At 44.0% G+C, this 20515-nt stretch overlaps 1 protein-coding gene across 1 annotated transcript in view; it reads left to right on the forward strand.

Annotated features, from left to right (window-relative positions):
- Positions 1-20515, forward strand: part of LOC106602516 (ubiquitin-like modifier-activating enzyme 6) — a 43920-nt gene that overhangs the window by 23076 nt on the left and 329 nt on the right. The window contains 15 exon segments of the mRNA XM_045716352.1: positions 133-222; positions 2100-2180; positions 4040-4168; positions 4742-4765; positions 4767-4794; positions 4962-4985; positions 4988-5024; positions 8667-8736; positions 10597-10668; positions 14311-14434; positions 14955-15037; positions 15039-15149; positions 18524-18651; positions 19404-19491; positions 20297-20391. Coding sequence (XP_045572308.1) covers positions 133-222; positions 2100-2180; positions 4040-4168; positions 4742-4765; positions 4767-4794; positions 4962-4985; positions 4988-5024; positions 8667-8736; positions 10597-10668; positions 14311-14434; positions 14955-15037; positions 15039-15149; positions 18524-18651; positions 19404-19491; positions 20297-20391 — 1184 coding nt within the window.

The following is a 20515-nucleotide window of genomic DNA, read 5'->3' on the forward strand; positions in this document are numbered from 1 at the left end:
TGTCTGTCTGTCTGTCTGTCTGCCTCTCTGTCTGCCTCTCTGTCTGTCTGTCTGTCTCTCTCATTGGTCGTACCAGCCATGTATTACCAGATGCCTGTGTTTTTGAATGTCCATATCTTTGTGTATTGACAGAGGGACCCACCAGAAGAGGAGATTCCGTTCTGCACCCTCAAGTCTTTCCCTGCTGTTATAGAACACACCATCCAATGGGCAAGGGACAAGGTGATAGGACTAATCTAACTGGTTATTATAGAACACACCATCCAATGGGCAAGGGACAAGGTGATAGGACTATTATAACTGGTTATTATAGAACACACCATCCAATGGGCAAGGGACAAGGTGATAGGACTAATCTAACTGGTTATTATAGAACACACCATCCAATGGGCAAGGGACAAGGTGATAGGACTAATCTAACTGGTTATTATAGAACACACCATCCAATGGGCAAGGGACAAGGTGATAGGACTAATCTAACTGGTTATTATAGAACACACCATCCAATGGGCAAGGGACAAGGTGATAGGACTAATCTAACTGGTTATTATAGAACACACCATCCAATGGGCAAGGGACAAGGTGATAGGACTAATCTAACTGGTTATTATAGAACACACCATCCAATGGGCAAGGGACAAGGTGATAGGACTATTATAACTGGTTATTATAGAACACACCATCCAATGGGCAAGGGACAAGGTGATAGGACTAATCTAACTGGTTATTATAGAACATACCATCCAATGGGCAAGGGACAAGGTGATAGGACTAATCTAACTGGTTATTATAGAACACACCATCCAATGGGCAAGGGACAAGGTGATAGGACTAATCTAACTGGTTATTATAGAACATACCATCCAATGGGCAAGGGACAAGGTGATAGGACTAATCTAACTGGTTATTATAGAACACACCATCCAATGGGCAAGGGACAAGGTGATAGGACTAATCTAACTGGTTATTATAGAACACACCATCCAATGGGCAAGGGACAAGGTGATAGGACTAATCTAACTGGTTATTATAGAACACACCATCCAATGGGCAAGGGACAAGGTGATAGGACTAATCTAACTGGTTATTATAGAACACACCATCCAATGGGCAAGGGACAAGGTGATAGGACTAATCTAACTGGTTATTATAGAACACACCATCCAATGGGCAAGGGACAAGGTGATAGGACTATTATAACTGGTTATTATAGAACACACCATCCAATGGGCAAGGGACAAGGTGATAGGACTAATCTAACTGGTTATTGTAGAACACACCATCCAATGGGCAAGGGACAAGGTGATAGGACTAATCTAACTGGTTATTATAGAACACACCATCCAATGGGCAAGGGACAAGGTGATAGGACTAATCTAACTGGCTATGGTCCATTCTAATATGGAGGGTTCTAGAATATGTTGAGGACACCACACCCTGAACACAGCTTCTACCCAGAAGCCACAAGACTGCTGAACAATTATTTAAATGGCCACCCGGACTATTTACACATGTTTTTACACTGCTGCTACTCGCTGTTTATTGTCTATGCATGGTCACTTTACCCCCGACTACATGTACAAATTACCTCGACTAACCTGTACCCCCGCACACTGAGTCGGTACCGGTACTGCCTGTATATAGCTTCATTATTATTATTTAGTGTTACTTTTTTATTTTTAACTTTAGTTTATTTAGTTAATGTTTTCTTAACTCTATTTCTTGAACTGCATTGTTGGTTAAGGGCTTGTCAGTCAGCATTACACGGTGAGGTCTACACTTATTGTATTTGGAGCACGTGACAAATAACATTTGATTTCATTTTGATTTGTTGTCTCTCTCCCTTTCTCTCCCTCTCTCTCCCTTTCGGTCTTTCTCTCTCTTCTTTCTCTCCTCTCTCTCCCTCTCTCCCTCTCTCTCCCTTTCTGTCCTCTCTCTCCCTCTCTCCCTTTCTGTCTTTCTCTCCCTCTCTCTCCCTTTCTGTCTTTCTCTCACTCTCTCTCTCCTCTCTCTCCCTTTCCGTCTCTCTCTCCCTTTCCGTCTTTCTCTCTCTCACCCTGTCTTTCTCTCCCTCTCTCCCTCTGTCTCTCTGTCTGTAGTTTGAGAGTGCGTTTGCCCACAAGCCCACCATCTATAATATGTTCTGGCAGACCCACTCCTCAGCAGAAGCCGTGCTACAGGTGGGAACAGCTTCTACTCATGACTCGGGTTGCAAAGTTCCCGTAACTTTCCCTAAATGTTCAGCTTTTTCCAGAAATCCTGGTAAATTAACACTGAGATATGGGATGTTAACAGACAGTAAATTAACACTGAGATATGGGACAGATAGTAACAGACAGTAAATTAACACTGAGATATGGGACAGACAGTAAATTAACACTGAGATATGGGATGTTAACAGACAGTAAATTAACACTGAGATATGGGATGTTAACAGACAGTAAATTAACACTGAGATATGGGACATTAACAGACAGTTAATTAACACTGAGATATAGGACAGATAGTAACAGACAGTAAATTAACACTGAGATATGGGACAGACAGTAAATTAACACTGAGATATGGGACGTTAACAGACAGTAAATTAACACTGAGATATGGGACAGACAGTAACAGACAGTAAATTAACACTGTGATATGGGACATTAACAGACAGTTAATTAACACTGAGATATGGGACAGATAGTAACAGACAGTAAATTAACACTGAGATATGGGACAGACAGTAAATTAACACTGAGATATGGGACGTTAACAGACAGTAAATTAACACTGAGATATGGGACGTTAACAGACAGTAAATTAACACTGAGATATGGGACGTTAACAGACAGTAAATTAACACTTGCGGGAGATATGGGACAGATAGTAAATTAACACTGAGATATGGGACAGACAGTAAATTAACACTGAGATATGGGACAGACAGTAATTAACACTGAGATATGGGACAGATAGTAACAGACAGTAAATTAACACTGAGATATGGGACAGATAGTAACAGACAGTAAATTAACACTGAGATATGGGACAGATAGTAACAGACAGTAAATTAACACTGAGATATGGGACAGATAGTAACAGACAGTAAATTAACACTGAGATATGGGACATTAACAGACAGTTAATTAACACTGAGATATGGGACAGATAGTAACAGACAGTGAAATTAACACTGAGATATGGGAAGACAGTAAATTAACACTGAGATATGGGATGTTAACAGACAGTAAATTAACACTGAGATATGGGATGTTAACAGACAGTAAATTAACACTGAGATATGGGACACAGACAGTAAATTAACACTGAGATATGGGACAGACAGTAAATTAACACTGAGATATGGGACAGACAGTAACAGACAGTAAATTAACACTGAGATATGGGTGACAGACAGTAAATTAACACTGAGATATGGGACACAGACAGTAAATTAACACTGAGATATGGGACAGACAGTAAATTAACACTGAGATATGGGACAGACAGTAAATTAACACTGAGATATGGGATGTTAACAGACAGTAAATTAACACTGAGATATGGGACAGACAGTAAATTAACACTGAGATATGGGACAGACAGTAAATTAACACTGAGATATGGGACAGACAGTAATTAAGACTGAGATATGGGACAGACAGTAAATTAACACTGAGATATGGGACAGACAGTAATTAAGACTGAGATATGGGACAGACAGTAATTAACACTGAGATATGGGACAGACAGTAATTAACACTGAGGTGTGGGACATTTGTTCATTATTATAGGGGAGAAAATTGCACAGTGTTTGATGTGTGTCTGTGCGTATGTGTGTGTGTGTGTGTGTCTCTGTCTGCGTCTGCATCTGTGTGTGTGTGTGTGTGTGTGCATCTCTGCGTCTGTGTGCGTCTCTGCGTCTGTGTGCGTCTCTGCGTCTGTGTGTGTCTCTGCTGTGTGTGTGTGTGTGTGTGTGTGTGTGTGTGTGTGTGTGTGTGTGTGTGTGTGTGTGTGTGTGTGTGTGTGTGTGTGTGTGTGTGTGTGTGTGTAGAGGATGCAGCAGAGGGAGACTCTAGAGGGGGCGTTCCAGGTAGTCAAGTTGCTGAGTCGACGGCCCAGCCAATGGGAACACTGTATCATTCTGGCACGCCTCAAATTCGACAAGTACTTCAAGAGAAAGGTAACATTACCCCCCCACACACACACACACACACACACACACACACACACACACACACACACACACACTGACAGCACACACACACTGACAGTATAGACACAGAGACACACACACACTGACAGTATAGACACAGAGACACACACACTGACAGTATAGACACAGAGACACACACACACTGACAGCACACACACACACTGACAGTATAGACACAGAGACACACAAACACACACACTGACAGTATAGACACAGAGACACACACACACTGACAGCACACACACACACTGACAGCACACACACACACACACTGACAGCAGACACACACACACACACACACACACACACACACACACACACACACACACACACACACTGACAGCACACACACACACACACACACACACACACACACTGACAGCACACACACACACACATACTGACAGTATAGAAACACACACACACACACTGACAGTAGACACACAAAGAGACACACACAGACACACACACACCATAACCTTGTTTCCGTGTGTGTGTGTGTGTGTGTGTGTGTGTGTGTGTGTGTGTGTGTGTGTGTAGGCTCTACAGCTGCTGCACTCCTTCCCCCCTGGACACCCGGTTAAAGGACGGCAGTAAGTATCTCTCTCTGTTGATCTTTGTCTATAGATTCCCTGTTGCCGTCAATAAACACACACACACACACACACACACACACACACACACAGACACACACACACACCAAAGACTTTTGCAGCCCGTTATATTGTCCAGTCTTCTTATCTCTGTCCTTGTTCTGCAGGTTTATTCTGGCAGTCACCTAAACGACCCCGTCTCCCATAGAGTTTGACCTGAAGGACTCACTGTGAGTAGACCAACGATACTAGCTATGATGCTAGCTATACTAGCTATGATGCTAGCTATACTAGCTATGCTGCTAGCTATACGAGCTATGATGCTAGCTATACGAGCTATGATGCTAGCTATACGAGCTATGATGCTAGCTATACTAGCTATGCTGCTAGCTATACGAGCTATGATGCTAGCTATACGAGCTATGATGCTAGCTATACTAGCTATGATGCTAGCTATACTAGCTATGATGCTAGCTATACTAGCTATGCTGCTAGCTATACTAGCTATGCTGCTAGCTATACTAATTATTCTAGCTATACTAGCTATGCTACTAGCTATACTAATTATTCTAGCTATACTAGCTATGATGCTAGCTATACTAGCTATGATGCTAGCTATACTAGCTATGCTGCTAGCTATACTGCTAGCTATGATGCTAGCTATACTAGCTATACTAATTATTCTAGCTATACTAGCTATGCTGCTAGCTATACTAGCTATGTTGCTAGCTATACTAATTATTGTAGCTATACTAGCTATGATGCTAGCTATACTACCTATACTAGCTATGCTGCTAGCTGTACTAGCTATGATGCTAGCTATACTAATTATTCTAGCTATACTAGCTATGCTGCTAGCTATGCTGCTAGCTATACTCGCTATGCTGCTATGCTGCTAGCTATATTAACGATGCTGCTAGCTATACTAGCTGTACTGCTAACTATACAGCTAGCTATACTAGCTATGCTGCTAGCTATACTAAATATTCTAGCTATACTACACTAGCTATAATAACTATACTAGCTATACTGCTAGCTATAATAACTATACTAGCAATGTTGCTAGCTATACTAGCTGTACTGCTAACTATACAGCTAGCTATACTAGCTATGCTGCTAGCTAAACTAATTATTCTAGCTATACTATACTAAGTATACTAGCTATACTATTTGTTTATGACAGTTTGCGGTGGAACGTTTGAAAATTGCATGTACTTTCAGAATTGACCTGTTGATGACCCCTGCTCTTCCTCTCTCTCTAGATTGACCTGTTGGTGACCCCTGCTCTTCCTCTCTCTCTAGATTGACCTGTTGGTGACCCCTGCTCTTCCTCTCTCTAGATTGACCTGTTGGTGACCCCTGCTCTTCCTCTCTCTAGATTGACCTGTTGGTGACCCCTGCTCTTCCTCTCTCTCTAGATTGACCTGTTGGTGACCCCTGCTCTTCCTCTCTCTAGATTGACCTGTTGGTGACCCCTGCGCTTCCTCTCTCTAGATTGACCTGTTGGTGACCCCTGCTCTTCCTCTCTCTAGATTGACCTGTTGGTGACCCCTGCTCTTCCTCTCTCTCTAGATTGACCTGTTGGTGACCCCTGCTCTTCCTCTCTCTAGATTGACCTGTTGGTGACCCCTGCTCTTCCTCTCTCTAGATTGACCTGTTGGTGACCCCTGCTCTTCCTCTCTCTAGATTGACCTGTTGGTGACCCCTGCTCTTCCTCTCTCTAGATTGACCTGTTGGTGACCCCTGCTCTTCCTCTCTCTAGATTGACCTGTTGGTGACCCCTGCTCTTCCTCTCTCTTTAGATTGACCTGTTGGTGACCCCTGCTCTACCTCTCTCTAGATTGACCTGTTGGTGACCCCTGCTCTACAGCCCTCTCTAGATTGACCTGTTGGTGACCCCTGCTCTTCCTCTCTCTAGATTGACCTGTTGGTGACCCCTGCTCTTCCTCTCTCTAGATTGACCTGTTGGTGACCCCTGCTCTTCCTCTCTCTCTAGATTGACCTGTTGGTGACCCCTGCTCTTCCTCTCTCTAGATTGACCTGTTGGTGACCCCTGCTCTACAGCCCTCTCTAGATTGACCTGTTGGTGACCCCTGCTCTACAGCCCTCTCTAGATTGACCTGTTGGTGACCCCTGCTCTTCCTCTCTCTAGATTGACCTGTTGGTGACCCCTGCTCTTCCTCTCTCTTTAGATTGACCTGTTGGTGACCCCTGCTCTACCTCTCTCTAGATTGACCTGTTGGTGACCCCTGCTCTACAGCCCTCTCTAGATTGACCTGTTGGTGACCCCCTGCTCTTCCTCTCTCTAGATTGACCTGTTGGTGACCCCTGCTCTTCCTCTCTCTTTAGATTGACCTGTTGGTGACCCCTGCTCTTCCTCTCTCTAGATTGACCTGTTGGTGACCCCTGCTCTTCCTCTCTCTCTAGATTGACCTGTTGATGACCCCTGCTCTTCCTCTCTCTAGATTGACCTGTTGGTGACCCCTGCTCTTCCTCTCTCTAGATTGACCTGTTGGTGACCCCTGCTCTTCCTCTCTCTTTAGATTGACCTGTTGGTGACCCCTGCTCTACCTCTCTCTAGATTGACCTGTTGGTGACCCCTGCTCTACAGCCCTCTCTAGATTGACCTGTTGGTGACCCCTGCTCTTCCTCTCTCTAGATTGACCTGTTGGTGACCCCTGCTCTTCCTCTCTCTTTAGATTGACCTGTTGGTGACCCCTGCTCTTCCTCTCTCTAGATTGACCTGTTGGTGACCCCTGTTCTTCCTCTCTCTTTAGATTGACCTGTTGGTGACCCCTGCTCTTCCTCTCTCTCTAGATTGACCTGTTGGTGACCCCTGCTCTTCCTCTCTCTCTAGATTGACCTGTTGGTGACCCCTGCTCTTCCTCTCTCTAGATTGACCTGTTGGTGACCCCTGCTCTTCCTCTCTCTAGATTGACCTGTTGGTGACCCCTGCTCTTCCTCTCTCTCTAGATTGACCTGTTGGTGACCCCTGCTCTTCCTCTCTCTAGATTGACCTGTTGGTGACCCCTGCTCTACACCCTCTCTAGATTGACCTGTTGGTGACCCCTGCTCTACAGCCCTCTCTAGATTGACCTGTTGGTGACCCCTGCTCTACAGCCCTCTCTAGATTGACCTGTTGGTGACCCCTGCTCTTCCTCTCTCTAGATTGACCTGTTGGTGACCCCTGCTCTTCCTCTCTCTCTAGATTGACCTGTTGGTGACCCCTGCTCTTCCTCTCTCTAGATTGACCTGTTGGTGACCCCTGCTCTTCCTCTCTCTCTAGATTGACCTGTTGGTGACCCCTGCTCTTCCTCTCTCTCTAGATTGACCTGTTGGTGACCCCCTGCTCTTCCTCTCTCTAGATTGACCTGTTGGTGACCCCTGCTCTTCCTCTCTCTAGATTGACCTGTTGGTGACCCCTGCTCTTCCTCTCTCTTTAGATTGACCTGTTGGTGACCCCTGCTCTTCCTCTCTCTAGATTGACCTGTTGGTGACCCCTGCTCTTCCTCTCTCTCTAGATTGACCTGTTGGTGACCCCTGCTCTTCCTCTCTCTTTAGATTGACCTGTTGGTGACCCCTGCTCTTCCTCTCTCTAGATTGACCTGTTGGTGACCCCTGCTCTTCCTCTCTCTCTAGATTGACCTGTTGGTGACCCCTGCTCTTCCTCTCTCTCTAGATTGACCTGTTGGTGACCCCTGCTCTTCCTCTCTCTAGATTGACCTGTTGGTGACCCCTGCTCTACACCTCTCTCTCTAGATTGACCTGTTGGTGACCCCTGCTCTTCCTCTCTCTCTAAATTGACCTGTTGGTGACCTCCCATTTTCTCCCCATTATTTCTAACTGTCATTTCCCTCTGTTTCCCCCATCAGGCACTTCAGTTTTGTCGTGAGCGCAGCTCGGCTTTATGCTGAAATCTACAACATCCCCTACTCAGAGAAGGTACACACACACTCTCTCTATATCCCTATATATATATCTGTCTCTCTCTATCTGACTATCTATCTCTCTTTCACTATCTCTCTTTCACTATCTCTCTATCTCTCCTCTGTATAGAGTATGAATCAGTTACTGGTAGGGCTGGGTATTACCAGGGACCCCACCATACCATATTATCACCATACTGAGGGACCTCACCATACGATATGTAATGAATTACCAGGGACCGTACGATATGTAATGAATTACCAGGGACCGTACGATATGTAATGAATTACCAGGGACCATACGATATGTAATGAATTACCAGGGACCATACGATATGTAATGAATTACCAGGGACCATACGATATGTAATGAATTACCAGGGACCGTACGATATGTAATGAATTACCAGGGACCGTACGATATGTAATGAATTACCAGGGACCATACGATATGTCATGAATTACCAGGGACCAGGGACCGTACGATATGTAATGAATTACCAGGGACCTCACCATACGATATGTAATGAATTAACAGGGACCGTACGATACGATATGTAATGAATTACCAGGGACCGTACGATATGTAATGAATTACCAGGGACCGTACGATATGTAATGAATTACCAGGGACCGTACGATATGTAATGAATTACCAGGGACCGTACGATATGTAATGAATTACCAGGGACCGTACGATATGTAATGAATTACCAGGGACCATACCATATGTAATGAATTACCAGGGACCATACCATATGTAATGAATTACCAGGAACCATACGATATGTAATGAATTACCAGGGACCATACCATATGTAATGAATTACCAGGGACCGTACCATATGTAATGAATTACCAGGGACCATACCATATGTAATGAATTACCAGGGACCATACCATATGTAATGAATTACCAGGGACCATACGATATGTAATGAATTACCAGGGACCATACCATATGTAATGAATTACCAGGGACCATACGATATGTAATGAATTACCAGGGACCATACGATATGTAATGAATTACCAGGGACCATACGATATGTAATGAATTACCAGGGACCATACGATATGTAATGAATTACCAGGGACCATACGATATGTAATGAATTACCAGGGACCATACGATATGTAATGAATTACCAGGGACCATACGATATGTAATGAATTACCAGGGACCATACGATATGTAATGAATTACCAGGGACCATACGATATGTAATGAATTACCAGGGACCATACGATATGTAATGAATTACCAGGGACCATACGATATGTAATGAATTACCAGGGACCATACGATATGTAATGAATTACCAGGGACCATACGATATGTAATGAATTACCAGGGACCATACGATATGTAATGAATTACCAGGGACCATACGATATGTAATGAATTACCAGGGACCATACGATATGTAATGAATTACCAGGGACCATACGATATGTAATGAATTACCAGGGACCATACGATATGTAATGAATTACCAGGGACCGTACGATATGTAATGAATTACCAGGGACCGTACGATATGTAATGAATTACCAGGGACCGTACGATATGTAATGAATTACCAGGGACCGTACGATATGTAATGAATTACCAGGGACCGTACGATATGTAATGAATTACCAGGGACCGTACGATATGTAATGAATTACCAGGGACCGTACGATATGTAATGAATTACCAGGGACCGTACGATATGTAATGAATTACCCCCCTTCACTAGTAACGAGGTCGTCTTTCCAGGGTTGGGCTCAGTTCCAAATCCATTGGAATCTATTGAAGAGAATTGGAGTTTTAACTTTCAGTTCACTTCCTGAATTGAAATGGTTTTTGACCCCACCCCGTGTCTGTCCGCAGGATCTGTCACAGGAAGCAGTGTCCAGGATGTTGTCAGAGATTACCATCCCGGAGTACAGGCCAGCAGAGAAGGTAAGGATACCACTGGTGCTGTGGACTACACTGGGTTATGGATGGATGGATTGATTGACGGACTGTATTGATAGATTCACTTAATGTATTGATAAATATTGCTGATTGATTGATGGATTGATTTTTGGATTGAGTGGTTGTTTAATGGATTGAGCGGTTGTTTAATGGATTGAGCGGTTGTTTAATGGATTGAGCGTTTGTTTAATGGCTTGAGCGGTTGTTTAATGGATTGAGCGGTTGTTTAATGGATTGAGCGGTTGTTTAATGGATTGAGCGGTTGTTTAATGGATTGAGCGGTTGTTTAATGGCTTGAGCGGTTGTTTAATGGATTGAGCGGTTGTTTAATGGATTGAGCGGTTGTTTAATGGATTGAGCGGTTGTTTAATGGATTGAGCGGTTGTTTAATGGATTGAGCGGTTGTTTAATGGATTGAGCGGTTGTTTAATGGCTTGAGCGGTTGTTTAATGGATTGAGCGGTTGTTTAATGGATTGAGCGGTTGTTTAATGGATTGAGCGGTTGTTTAATGGATTGAGCGGTTGTTTAATGGCTTGAGCGGTTGTTTAATGGCTTGAGCGGTTGTTTAATGGATTGAGCGGTTGTTTAATGGATTGAGCGGTTGTTTAATGGATTGAGCGGTTGTTTAATGGATTGAGCGGTTGTTTAATGGATTGAGCGGTTGTTTAATGGCTTGAACGGTTGTTTAATGGATTGAGCGGTTGTTTAATGGATTGAGCGGTTGTTTAATGGATTGAGCGGTTGTTTAATGGATTGAGCGGTTGTTTAATGGATTGAGCGGTTGTTTAATGGATTGAGCGGTTGTTTAATGGATTGAGCGGTTGTTTAATGGATTGAGCGGTTGTTTAATGGATTGAGTGGTTGTTTTAATGATGTAGGAATTGCCACATTTGTTTATTGGTTAATGTATTGATTAATGTATTGATCTGGCTAGTGTATTGAGACAGATGAGAATGTGAAGTTTGATTAATACAGTATATTAATGTATTGATTAATGTATTGATCTGGCTAGCGTATTGAGACGGATGAGAATGTGAAGTTTGATTAATACAGTATATTAATGTATTGATTAATGTATTGATCTGGCTAGCGTATTGAGACGGATGAGAATGTGAAGTTTGATTAATACAGTATAAATGTATTGATTAATGTATTGATCTGGCTAGCGTATTGAGACGGATGAGAATGTGAAGTTTGATTAATACAGTATATTAATGTATTGATTAATGTAATGATCTGGCTAGCGTATTGAGACAGATGAGAATGTGAAGTTTGATTAATACAGTATATTAATGTATTGATTAATGTATTGATCTGGCTAGCGTATTGAGACAGATGAGAATGTGAAGTTTGATTAATACAGTATATTAATGTATTGATTAATGTATTGATCTGGCTAGTGTATTGAGACAGATGAGAATGTGAAGTTTGATTAATACAGTATATTAATGTATTGATTAATGTATTGATCTGGCTAGCGTATTGAGACGGATGAGAATGTGAAGTTTGATTAATACAGTATATTAATGTATTGATTAATGTATTGATCTGGCTAGCGTATTGAGACGGATGAGAATGTGAAGTTTGATTAATACAGTATATTAATGTATTGATTAATGTATTGATCTGGCTAGCGTATTGAGACGGATGAGAATGTGAAGTTTGATTAATACAGTATATTAATGTATTGATTAATGTATTGATCTGGCTAGCGTATTGAGACGGATGAGAATGTGAAGTTTGATTAATACAGTATATTAATGTATTGATTAATGTATTGATCTGGCTAGCGTATTGAGACGGATGAGAATGTGAAGTTTGATTAATACAGTATATTAATGTATTGATTAATGTATTGATCTGGCTAGCGTATTGAGACAGATGAGAATGTGAAGTTTGATTAATACAGTATATTAATGTATTGATTAATGTATTGATCTGGCTAGCGTATTGAGACGGATGAGAATGTGAAGTTTGATTAATACAGTATATTAATGTATTGATTAATGTATTGATCTGGCTAGCGTATTGAGACGGATGAGAATGTGAAGTTTGATTAATACAGTATATTAATGTATTGATTAATGTATTGATCTGGCTAGCGTATTGAGACAGATGAGAATGTGAAGTTTGATTAATACAGTATATTAATGTATTGATTAATGTATTGATCTGGCTAGCGTATTGAGACAGATGAGAATGTGAAGTTTGATTAATACAGTATATTAATGTATTGATTAATGTATTGATCTGGCTAGCGTATTGAGACAGATGAGAATGTGAAGTTTGATTAATACAGTATATTAATGTATTGATTAATGTATTGATCTGGCTAGCGTATTGAGACAGATGAGAATGTGAAGTTTGATTAATACAGTATATTAATGTATTGATCTGGCTAGCGTATTGAGACAGATGAGAATGTGAAGTTTGATTAATACAGTATATTAATGTATTGATCTGGCTAGTGTATTGAGACAGATGAGAATGTGAAGTTTGATTAATACAGTATATTAAAGTATTGATTAATGTATTGATCTGGCTAGTGTATTGAGACAGATGAGAATGTGAAGTTTGATTAATACAGTATATTAATGTATTGATTAATGTATTGATCTGGCTAGTGTATTGAGACAGATGAGAATGTGAAGTTTGATTAATACAGTATATTAATGTATTGATTAATGTATTGATCTGGCTAGCGTATTGAGACGGATGAGAATGTGAAGTTTGATTAATACGGTATATTAATGTATTGATTAATGTATTGATCTGGCTAGCGTATTGAGACAGATGAGAATGTGAAGTTTGATTAATACAGTATATTAATGTATTGATTAATGTATTGATCTGGCTAGCGTATTGAGACGGATGAGAATGTGAAGTTTGATTAATACAGTATATTAATGTATTGATTAATGTATTGATCTGGCTAGCGTATTGAGACGGATGAGAATGTGAAGTTTGATTAATACAGTATATTAATGTATTGATTAATGTATTGATCTGGCTAGCGTATTGAGACGGATGAGAATGTGAAGTTTGATTAATACAGTATATTAATGTATTGATTAATGTATTGATCTGGCTAGCGTATTGAGACAGATGAGAATGTGAAGTTTGATTAATACAGTATATTAATGTATTGATTAATGTATTGATCTGGCTAGCGTATTGAGACAGATGAGAATGTGAAGTTTGATTAATACAGTATATTAATGTATTGATTAATGTATTGATCTGGCTAGCGTATTGAGACAGATGAGAATGTGAAGTTTGATTAATACAGTATATTAATGTATTGATTAATGTATTGATCTGGCTAGTGTATTGAGACAGATGAGAATGTGAAGTTTGATTAATACAGTATATTAATGTATTGATCTGGCTAGTGTATTGAGACAGATGAGAATGTGAAGTTTGATTAATACAGTATATTAATGTATTGATTAATGTATTGATCTGGCTAGCGTATTGAGACAGATGAGAATGTGAAGTTTGATTAATACAGTATATTAATGTATTGATTAATGTATTGATCTGGCTAGCGTATTGAGACAGATGAGAATGTGAAGTTTGATTAATACAGTATATTAATGTATTGATTAATGTATTGATCTGGCTAGCGTATTGAGACGGATGAGAATGTGAAGAAGCCTGATCAGATGAAGCTGTCCGTGAGCAGCGAGGAGGAGAGAGAGGCCATCGCCCAGTTAGAGGAGGCTATCGCTGCAGACCACGTTACACCAGGTACACACACACACACTCTTCTCTCTCTCTCTGTTTCTCTCACTCTCACACACACACACATCATTCTCACACAACACACACACACACACACACACTCTCTGTCTCTCTCTCTCTCTGTTTCTATAAACACAATATTCTCACACACACACACACACACACACACACACTCTCTCTGTCTCTCTCTCTCTCGCTCTCTCTCTGTTTCTCTCACTCTCACACACCATCATTCTCACAACACAATCTCTCGTTCTCTCTCTGTTTCTCTCACTCTCACACACCATCATTCTCAAAAAACAACTCTCTCTGTCTCTCTCTCTCTCGCTTTGTCTTCTCACACACCATCATTCACACACTCTCTCTGTCTCTCTCTCACACACAATCACTCTCTCTCTCTCCACACACACACACACACACACACACACACACACACACACACACACACACACACACACACACCATCATTCAGTCAGCTGGAGGGCACTATCGACACACTCCTAACCCGTGTGTGTGTGTACTACAGAGCGGTTACGGATGTCTCCCCGGATATTCGAGAAGGACGATGACCTCAACGGTCACATGGACTTCGTGGCGGCGGCCTCCTCCCCTCAGGGCCAGGATGTACTCCATCGAGGTGGCCGACCGCCTCAAGACCAAACGCATCGCCGGGAAGATCATCCCCGCCATCGCCACGGCTACTGCTGCCGTCGCCGGGCTGGTGAGACAGCGCACGAGCTCACACTCCATGACATGGGTGGTCTAGTGGTGGTCTAGTGGTGGTCTAGGGAGGTCTAGTGGTGGTCTAGGGAGGTCTAGTGGTGGTCTAGGGAGGTCTAGTTGTGGTCTAGGGTGGTCTAGGGTGGTCTAGGGTGGTCTAGGGGTGGTCTAGTGTGGTCTAGTTGTGGTCTAGGGTGGTCTAGTTGTGGTCTAGGGTGGTCTAGGGTGGTCTAGGGGTGGTCTAGGGTGGTCTAGGTGGTCTAGGGTGGTCTAGGGGTGGTCTAGGGTGGTCTAGGGGTGGTCTAGTTGTGGTCTAGGGGTGGTCTAGTGGTGGTCTAGGGTGGTCTAGTGGTGGTCTAGGGGTGGTCTAGTTGTGGTCTAGGGTGGTCTAGTGGTGGTCTAGGGTGGTCTAGGGGTGGTCTAGGGGTGGTCTAGGGTGGTCTAGTGGTGGTCTGGTGTGGTCTAGTTTGGTCTAGTTGTGGTCTAGTTGTGGTCTAGGGTGGTCTAGGGGTGGTCTGGGGTGGTCTAGGGTGGTCTAGTGGTGGTCTAGGGTGGTCTAGTGGTGGTCTAGGGTGGTCTAGTGGTGGTCTAGTTGTGGTCTAGGGTGGTCTAGGGTGGTCTAGTTGTGGTCTAGGGGTGGTCTAGGGGTGGTCTAGGGGTGGTCTAGTTGTGGTCTAGGGGTGGTCTAGGGTGGTCTAGTTGTGGTCTAGTGGTGGTCTAGGGGTGGTCTAGGGTGGTCTAGTGGTGGTCTAGTGGTGGTCTAGGGTGGTCTAGTGGTGGTCTAGTGGTGGTCTAGGGTGGTCTAGTGGTGGTCTAGGGTGGTCTAGTTGTGGTCTGGGGTGGTCTAGGGTGGTCTAGGGTGGTCTAGGGTGGTCTAGGGGTGGTCTAGTGGTGGTCTAGGGTGGTCTAGTTGTGGTCTAGTTGTGGTCTAGGGTGGTCTAGTGGTGGTCTAGGGGTGGTCTAGTGGTGGTCTAGTGGTGGTCTAGGGTGGTCTAGTGGTGGTCTAGTGGTGGTCTAGTGGTGGTCTAGGGTGGTCTAGTGGTGGTCTAGGGTGGTCTAGTGGTGGTCTAGGGTGGTCTAGTGGTGGTCTAGGGGTGGTCTATGGTGGTCTAGTGGTGGTCTAGGGTGGTCTAGTGGTGGTCTAGGGGTGGTCTATGGTTGTCTAGTTGTGGTCCTAGTTGTGGTCCTAGTTGTGGTCTAGTGGTGGTCTAGTTGTGGTCTAGGGTGGTCTGGGGTGGTCTAGTTGTGGTCTAGGGTGGTCTAGGGTGGTCTAGTGGTGGTCTAGGGTGGTCTAGGGGTGGTCTATGGTTGTCTAGTTGTGGTCCTAGTTGTGGTCTAGGGTGGTCTGGGGTGGTCTAGTGGTGGTCTAGGGTGGTCTAGGGGTGGTCTAGTTGTGGTCTAGGGTGGTCTAGTTGTGGTCTAGTGGTGGTCTAGTTGTGGTCTGGGGTGGTCTGGGGTGGTCTAGTTGTGGTCTAGGGTGGTCTAGGGTGGTCTATGGTGGTCTAGTTGTGGTCTAGGGGTGGTCTAGTGGTGGTCTAGGGTGGTCTAGTGGTGGTCCTAGTTGTGGTCTAGGGTGGTCTAGGGTGGTCTGGGGTGGTCTATGGTGGTCTAGTGGTGGTCTATGATGGTCTATGGTGGTCTAGGGTGGTCTAGGGTGGTCTAGTTGTGGTCTAGTTGTGGTCTAGTTGTGGTCTATGGTGGTCTATGATGGTCTAGTGGTGGTCTAGAGTGGTCTAGTTGTGGTCTAGGGGTCTGTGTGGTCTAGTTGTGGTCTAGTTGTGGTCTAGTGTGGTCTAGTTGTGGTCTAGGGTGGTCTAAGCTGCTATCTAGAACACACTCCATGACATCAGAGGGGACTCCTGGGTGGTCTAAGTGGTGGCTGCATCATGTGTTGGGTATGCTTGTCATCGGCAAAGACGAGGGAGTTTTTTTTTCCCCGGATGAAAAGAAACAGAATAGAGCTAAGCAGGTAAAAATCCTGGATGAAAACCTGGTCCAGTCTGCTTTCCACCAGACACTGGGAGATGAATTCACCTTCCAGCAGGACAATAACCTTAAAAACACCAAGGACAAATATACACTGGAGTTACTCACCAAGAAGACAGTGAATGTTCCCTGAGTGGCCGAGTTACAGATTTGATTTAAATCGTCTTGGAAACCTATGACAAGACTTTAAAATGTTTGTCTAGCCATGATCAATAACCAACTTCACAGAGCTTGAACAATTATGAGAAGAATAATGTGAAAATATTGTACAATCCAGGTGTGTAAAGCTCTTAGAGACTCACCCAGAAAGACTCCCAGATCTAATGACTCTTAGAGACTCACCCAGAAAGACTCCCAGCTGTAATGAGTCTTAGAGACTCACCCAGAAAGACTCTCAGCTGTAATGACTCTTAGAGACTCACCCAGAAAGACTCCCAGCTGTAATGACTCTTAGAGACTCACCCAGAAAGACTCCCAGCTGTAATGACTCTTAGAGACTCACCCAGAAAGACTCCCAGCTGTAATCGCTGCCAAATGTGATTCTAACATGTATTGACTCAGGGGTTTGAATACTTTAGTAAATCATATATTTATTTAAATGGTAGTAAATTCATTATTTTATCTTATCAGACTGGTAGTGTGAATAAGACAGTTAATAGGTTTTTTTAACAGCTTGGATCTCTTCCTGGTTTTGTGGTGGAACTGCTGTTGATCAGTCACAGACCTAAATGGACATACAATGAATTCAGTGCTGTGTAGTTTTGGCTGATGACGGGAATATCTGGGGGTCGCCTGGGGGGTCGCCTGGGGGGGTCGCCTGGGGGGTCGCCTGGGGGGTTGTCTGGGGGTCTCTGGGGGGGTCGTTTGGGGGGTTTGTCTGGGGGTCGTCTGGGGGGTTGTCTGGAAGTCTGGGGGGGTCTCTGGGGGTCGTCTGGAAGTCTGGGGGGGGGTCTCTGGGGTCGTCTGGAAGTCTGGGGGGTCTCTGGAGGTCGTCTGGAAGTCTGGGGGGGTCTCTGGGGGTCGTCTGGAAGTCTGGGGGGGTCTCTGGGGGTCGTCTGGAAGTCTGGGGGGGTCTCTGGGGGTCGCCTGGAAGTCTGGGGGGTCTCTGGGGGTCGTCTGTAGTCTGGGGGGGTCTCTGGGGGTCGTCTGGAGTCTGGGGGGGTCTCTGGGGGTCGTCTGGAAGTCTGGGGGGGTCGTCTGGAAGGGGGTCGTCTGGAAGTCTGGGGGGTCGTCTGGGTCTGGGGGGGTCGTCTGGAAGTCTGGGGGGTCTCTGGGGGTCGTCTGGAAGTCTGGGGGGTCGTCTGGAAGTCTGGGGGGTCTCTGGGGGTCGTCTGGAAGTCTGGGGGTCTCTGGGGAGTGGTCAGTGAGTGGGTGTGCTGTGGTCCCCAGGTGTCGTTGGAGCTGGTGAAGGTGGTGGGAGGATACGGGTTTGAGTCGTTCAACAACTGTTTCTTCAACCTGGCCATTCCTGTCATGGTCCTCACCGAGGCTGCACCTGTCAAGAGGACACAGATCAGGTAGGAGACACACCTGTACACACACACACACACACACACACACACACACACACACACACACACACACACACCTGTACACACACACACACATACACCTGTACACACACACACACACACCTGTACACACACACACACACACACACCTGTACACACACATACACCTGTGCACAGACACACCTGTACACACAGACACACACACACAGACATGTACACAGAAACACAGACACACACCTGTACATAGACACACACACACACCTGTACACACATACACACGTACAGACAGAAAATACATCTCTTTCTCTATTTGGGACCTCTGGGCTGTGTGGTCTCAACACTTCTCTGTCTCCCTCTGTCTCTCTGTCTCCCTGTCTCTCTGTCTCCCTCTCTCTGTCTGTCTCTCTGTCTCCCTCTCTCTGTCTTTGTCTCTCTCTCTCTCTCTCCCTGTCTGTGTCTCTCTGTCTGTGTCTCTTTCTCTCTCTCTGTCTGTCTCTGTCTCTGTCTATCACTGAGTCCTGTCTGTGTCTCTCTCTCTCTGTCTGTCTCCGTCTCTGTCTATCACTGAGTCCTGTCTGTGTGTCTCCTCCTCAGGAAAGACATCTCTGTCTCTCTCTCTCTCTGTCTGTCTCCGTCTCTGTCTCTCACTGAGTCCTGTCTGTGTCTCTCCTCCTCAGGAAAGACATCTCTGTCTCTCTCTCTCTGTCTGTCTCCGTCTCTGTCTCTCACTGAGTCCTGTCTGTGTCTCTCCTCCTCAGGGAAGACATCTCTTTCTCTATCTGGGACCGCTGGACTGTGTGGGGTGACCAACACTTCTCTCTCTCTGACTTCATCAAGGCAGTGCTGGTGAGACTATATGAATTCTCTCTCTGTCAAGGGATTGATAGTCACATATCTATTGATCATATCCTTTTATCATATTGGTGATGATACTGTTGTTTTGACTGTGTTGTATTACAGGTGAATTATGGGATATATCCTACCATGGTGTTGACTGTGTTGTATTACAGGTGAATTATGGGATATATTCTACCATGGTGTTGACTGTGTTGTATTACAGGTGAATTATGGGATAGATCCTACCATGGTGTTGACTGTGTTGTATTACAGGTGAATTATGGGATAGATCCTACCATGGTGTTGACTGTGTTGTATTACAGGTGAATTATGGGATATATCCTACCATGGTGTTGACTGTGTTGTATTACAGGTGAATTATGGGATAGATCCTACCATGGTGTTGACTGTGTTGTATTACAGGTGAATTATGGGATATATCCTACCATGGTGTTGACTGTGTTGTATTACAGGTGAATTATGGGATAGATCCTACCATAGTGTTGACTGTGTTGTATTACAGGTGAATTATGGGATATATCCTACCATAGTGTTGACTGTGTTTGTATTACAGGTCAATTATGGGATATATCCTACCATAGTGTTGACTGTGTTGTATTACAGGTGAATTATGGGATATATCCTACCATAGTGTTGACTGTGTTGTATTACAGGTGAATTATGGGATATATCCTACCATGGTGTTGACTGTGTTGTATTACAGGTGAATTATGGGATATATCCTACCATAGTGTTGACTGTATTACAGGTGAATTATGGGATATATCCTACCATAGTGTTGACTGTATTACAGGTGAATTATGGGATAGAACCTACCATGGTGGTCCATGGCGTAAAGATGCTCTATGTTCCTGTGATGCCTGGACACAACAAGAGACTAAAACTAACGTAAGCAAACACACACACACACACACACACACACACACACACACACACGTAAACACACACACGTAAACACACACACGTAAACACACACTCACACACTGTGTCCTCCTGAATCACTGTGAATCTT

The sequence above is a fragment of the Salmo salar genome, chromosome ssa04 (genome assembly GCF_905237065.1).
Source record: "Salmo salar chromosome ssa04, Ssal_v3.1, whole genome shotgun sequence".
NCBI lineage: Eukaryota > Metazoa > Chordata > Actinopteri > Salmoniformes > Salmonidae > Salmo > Salmo salar.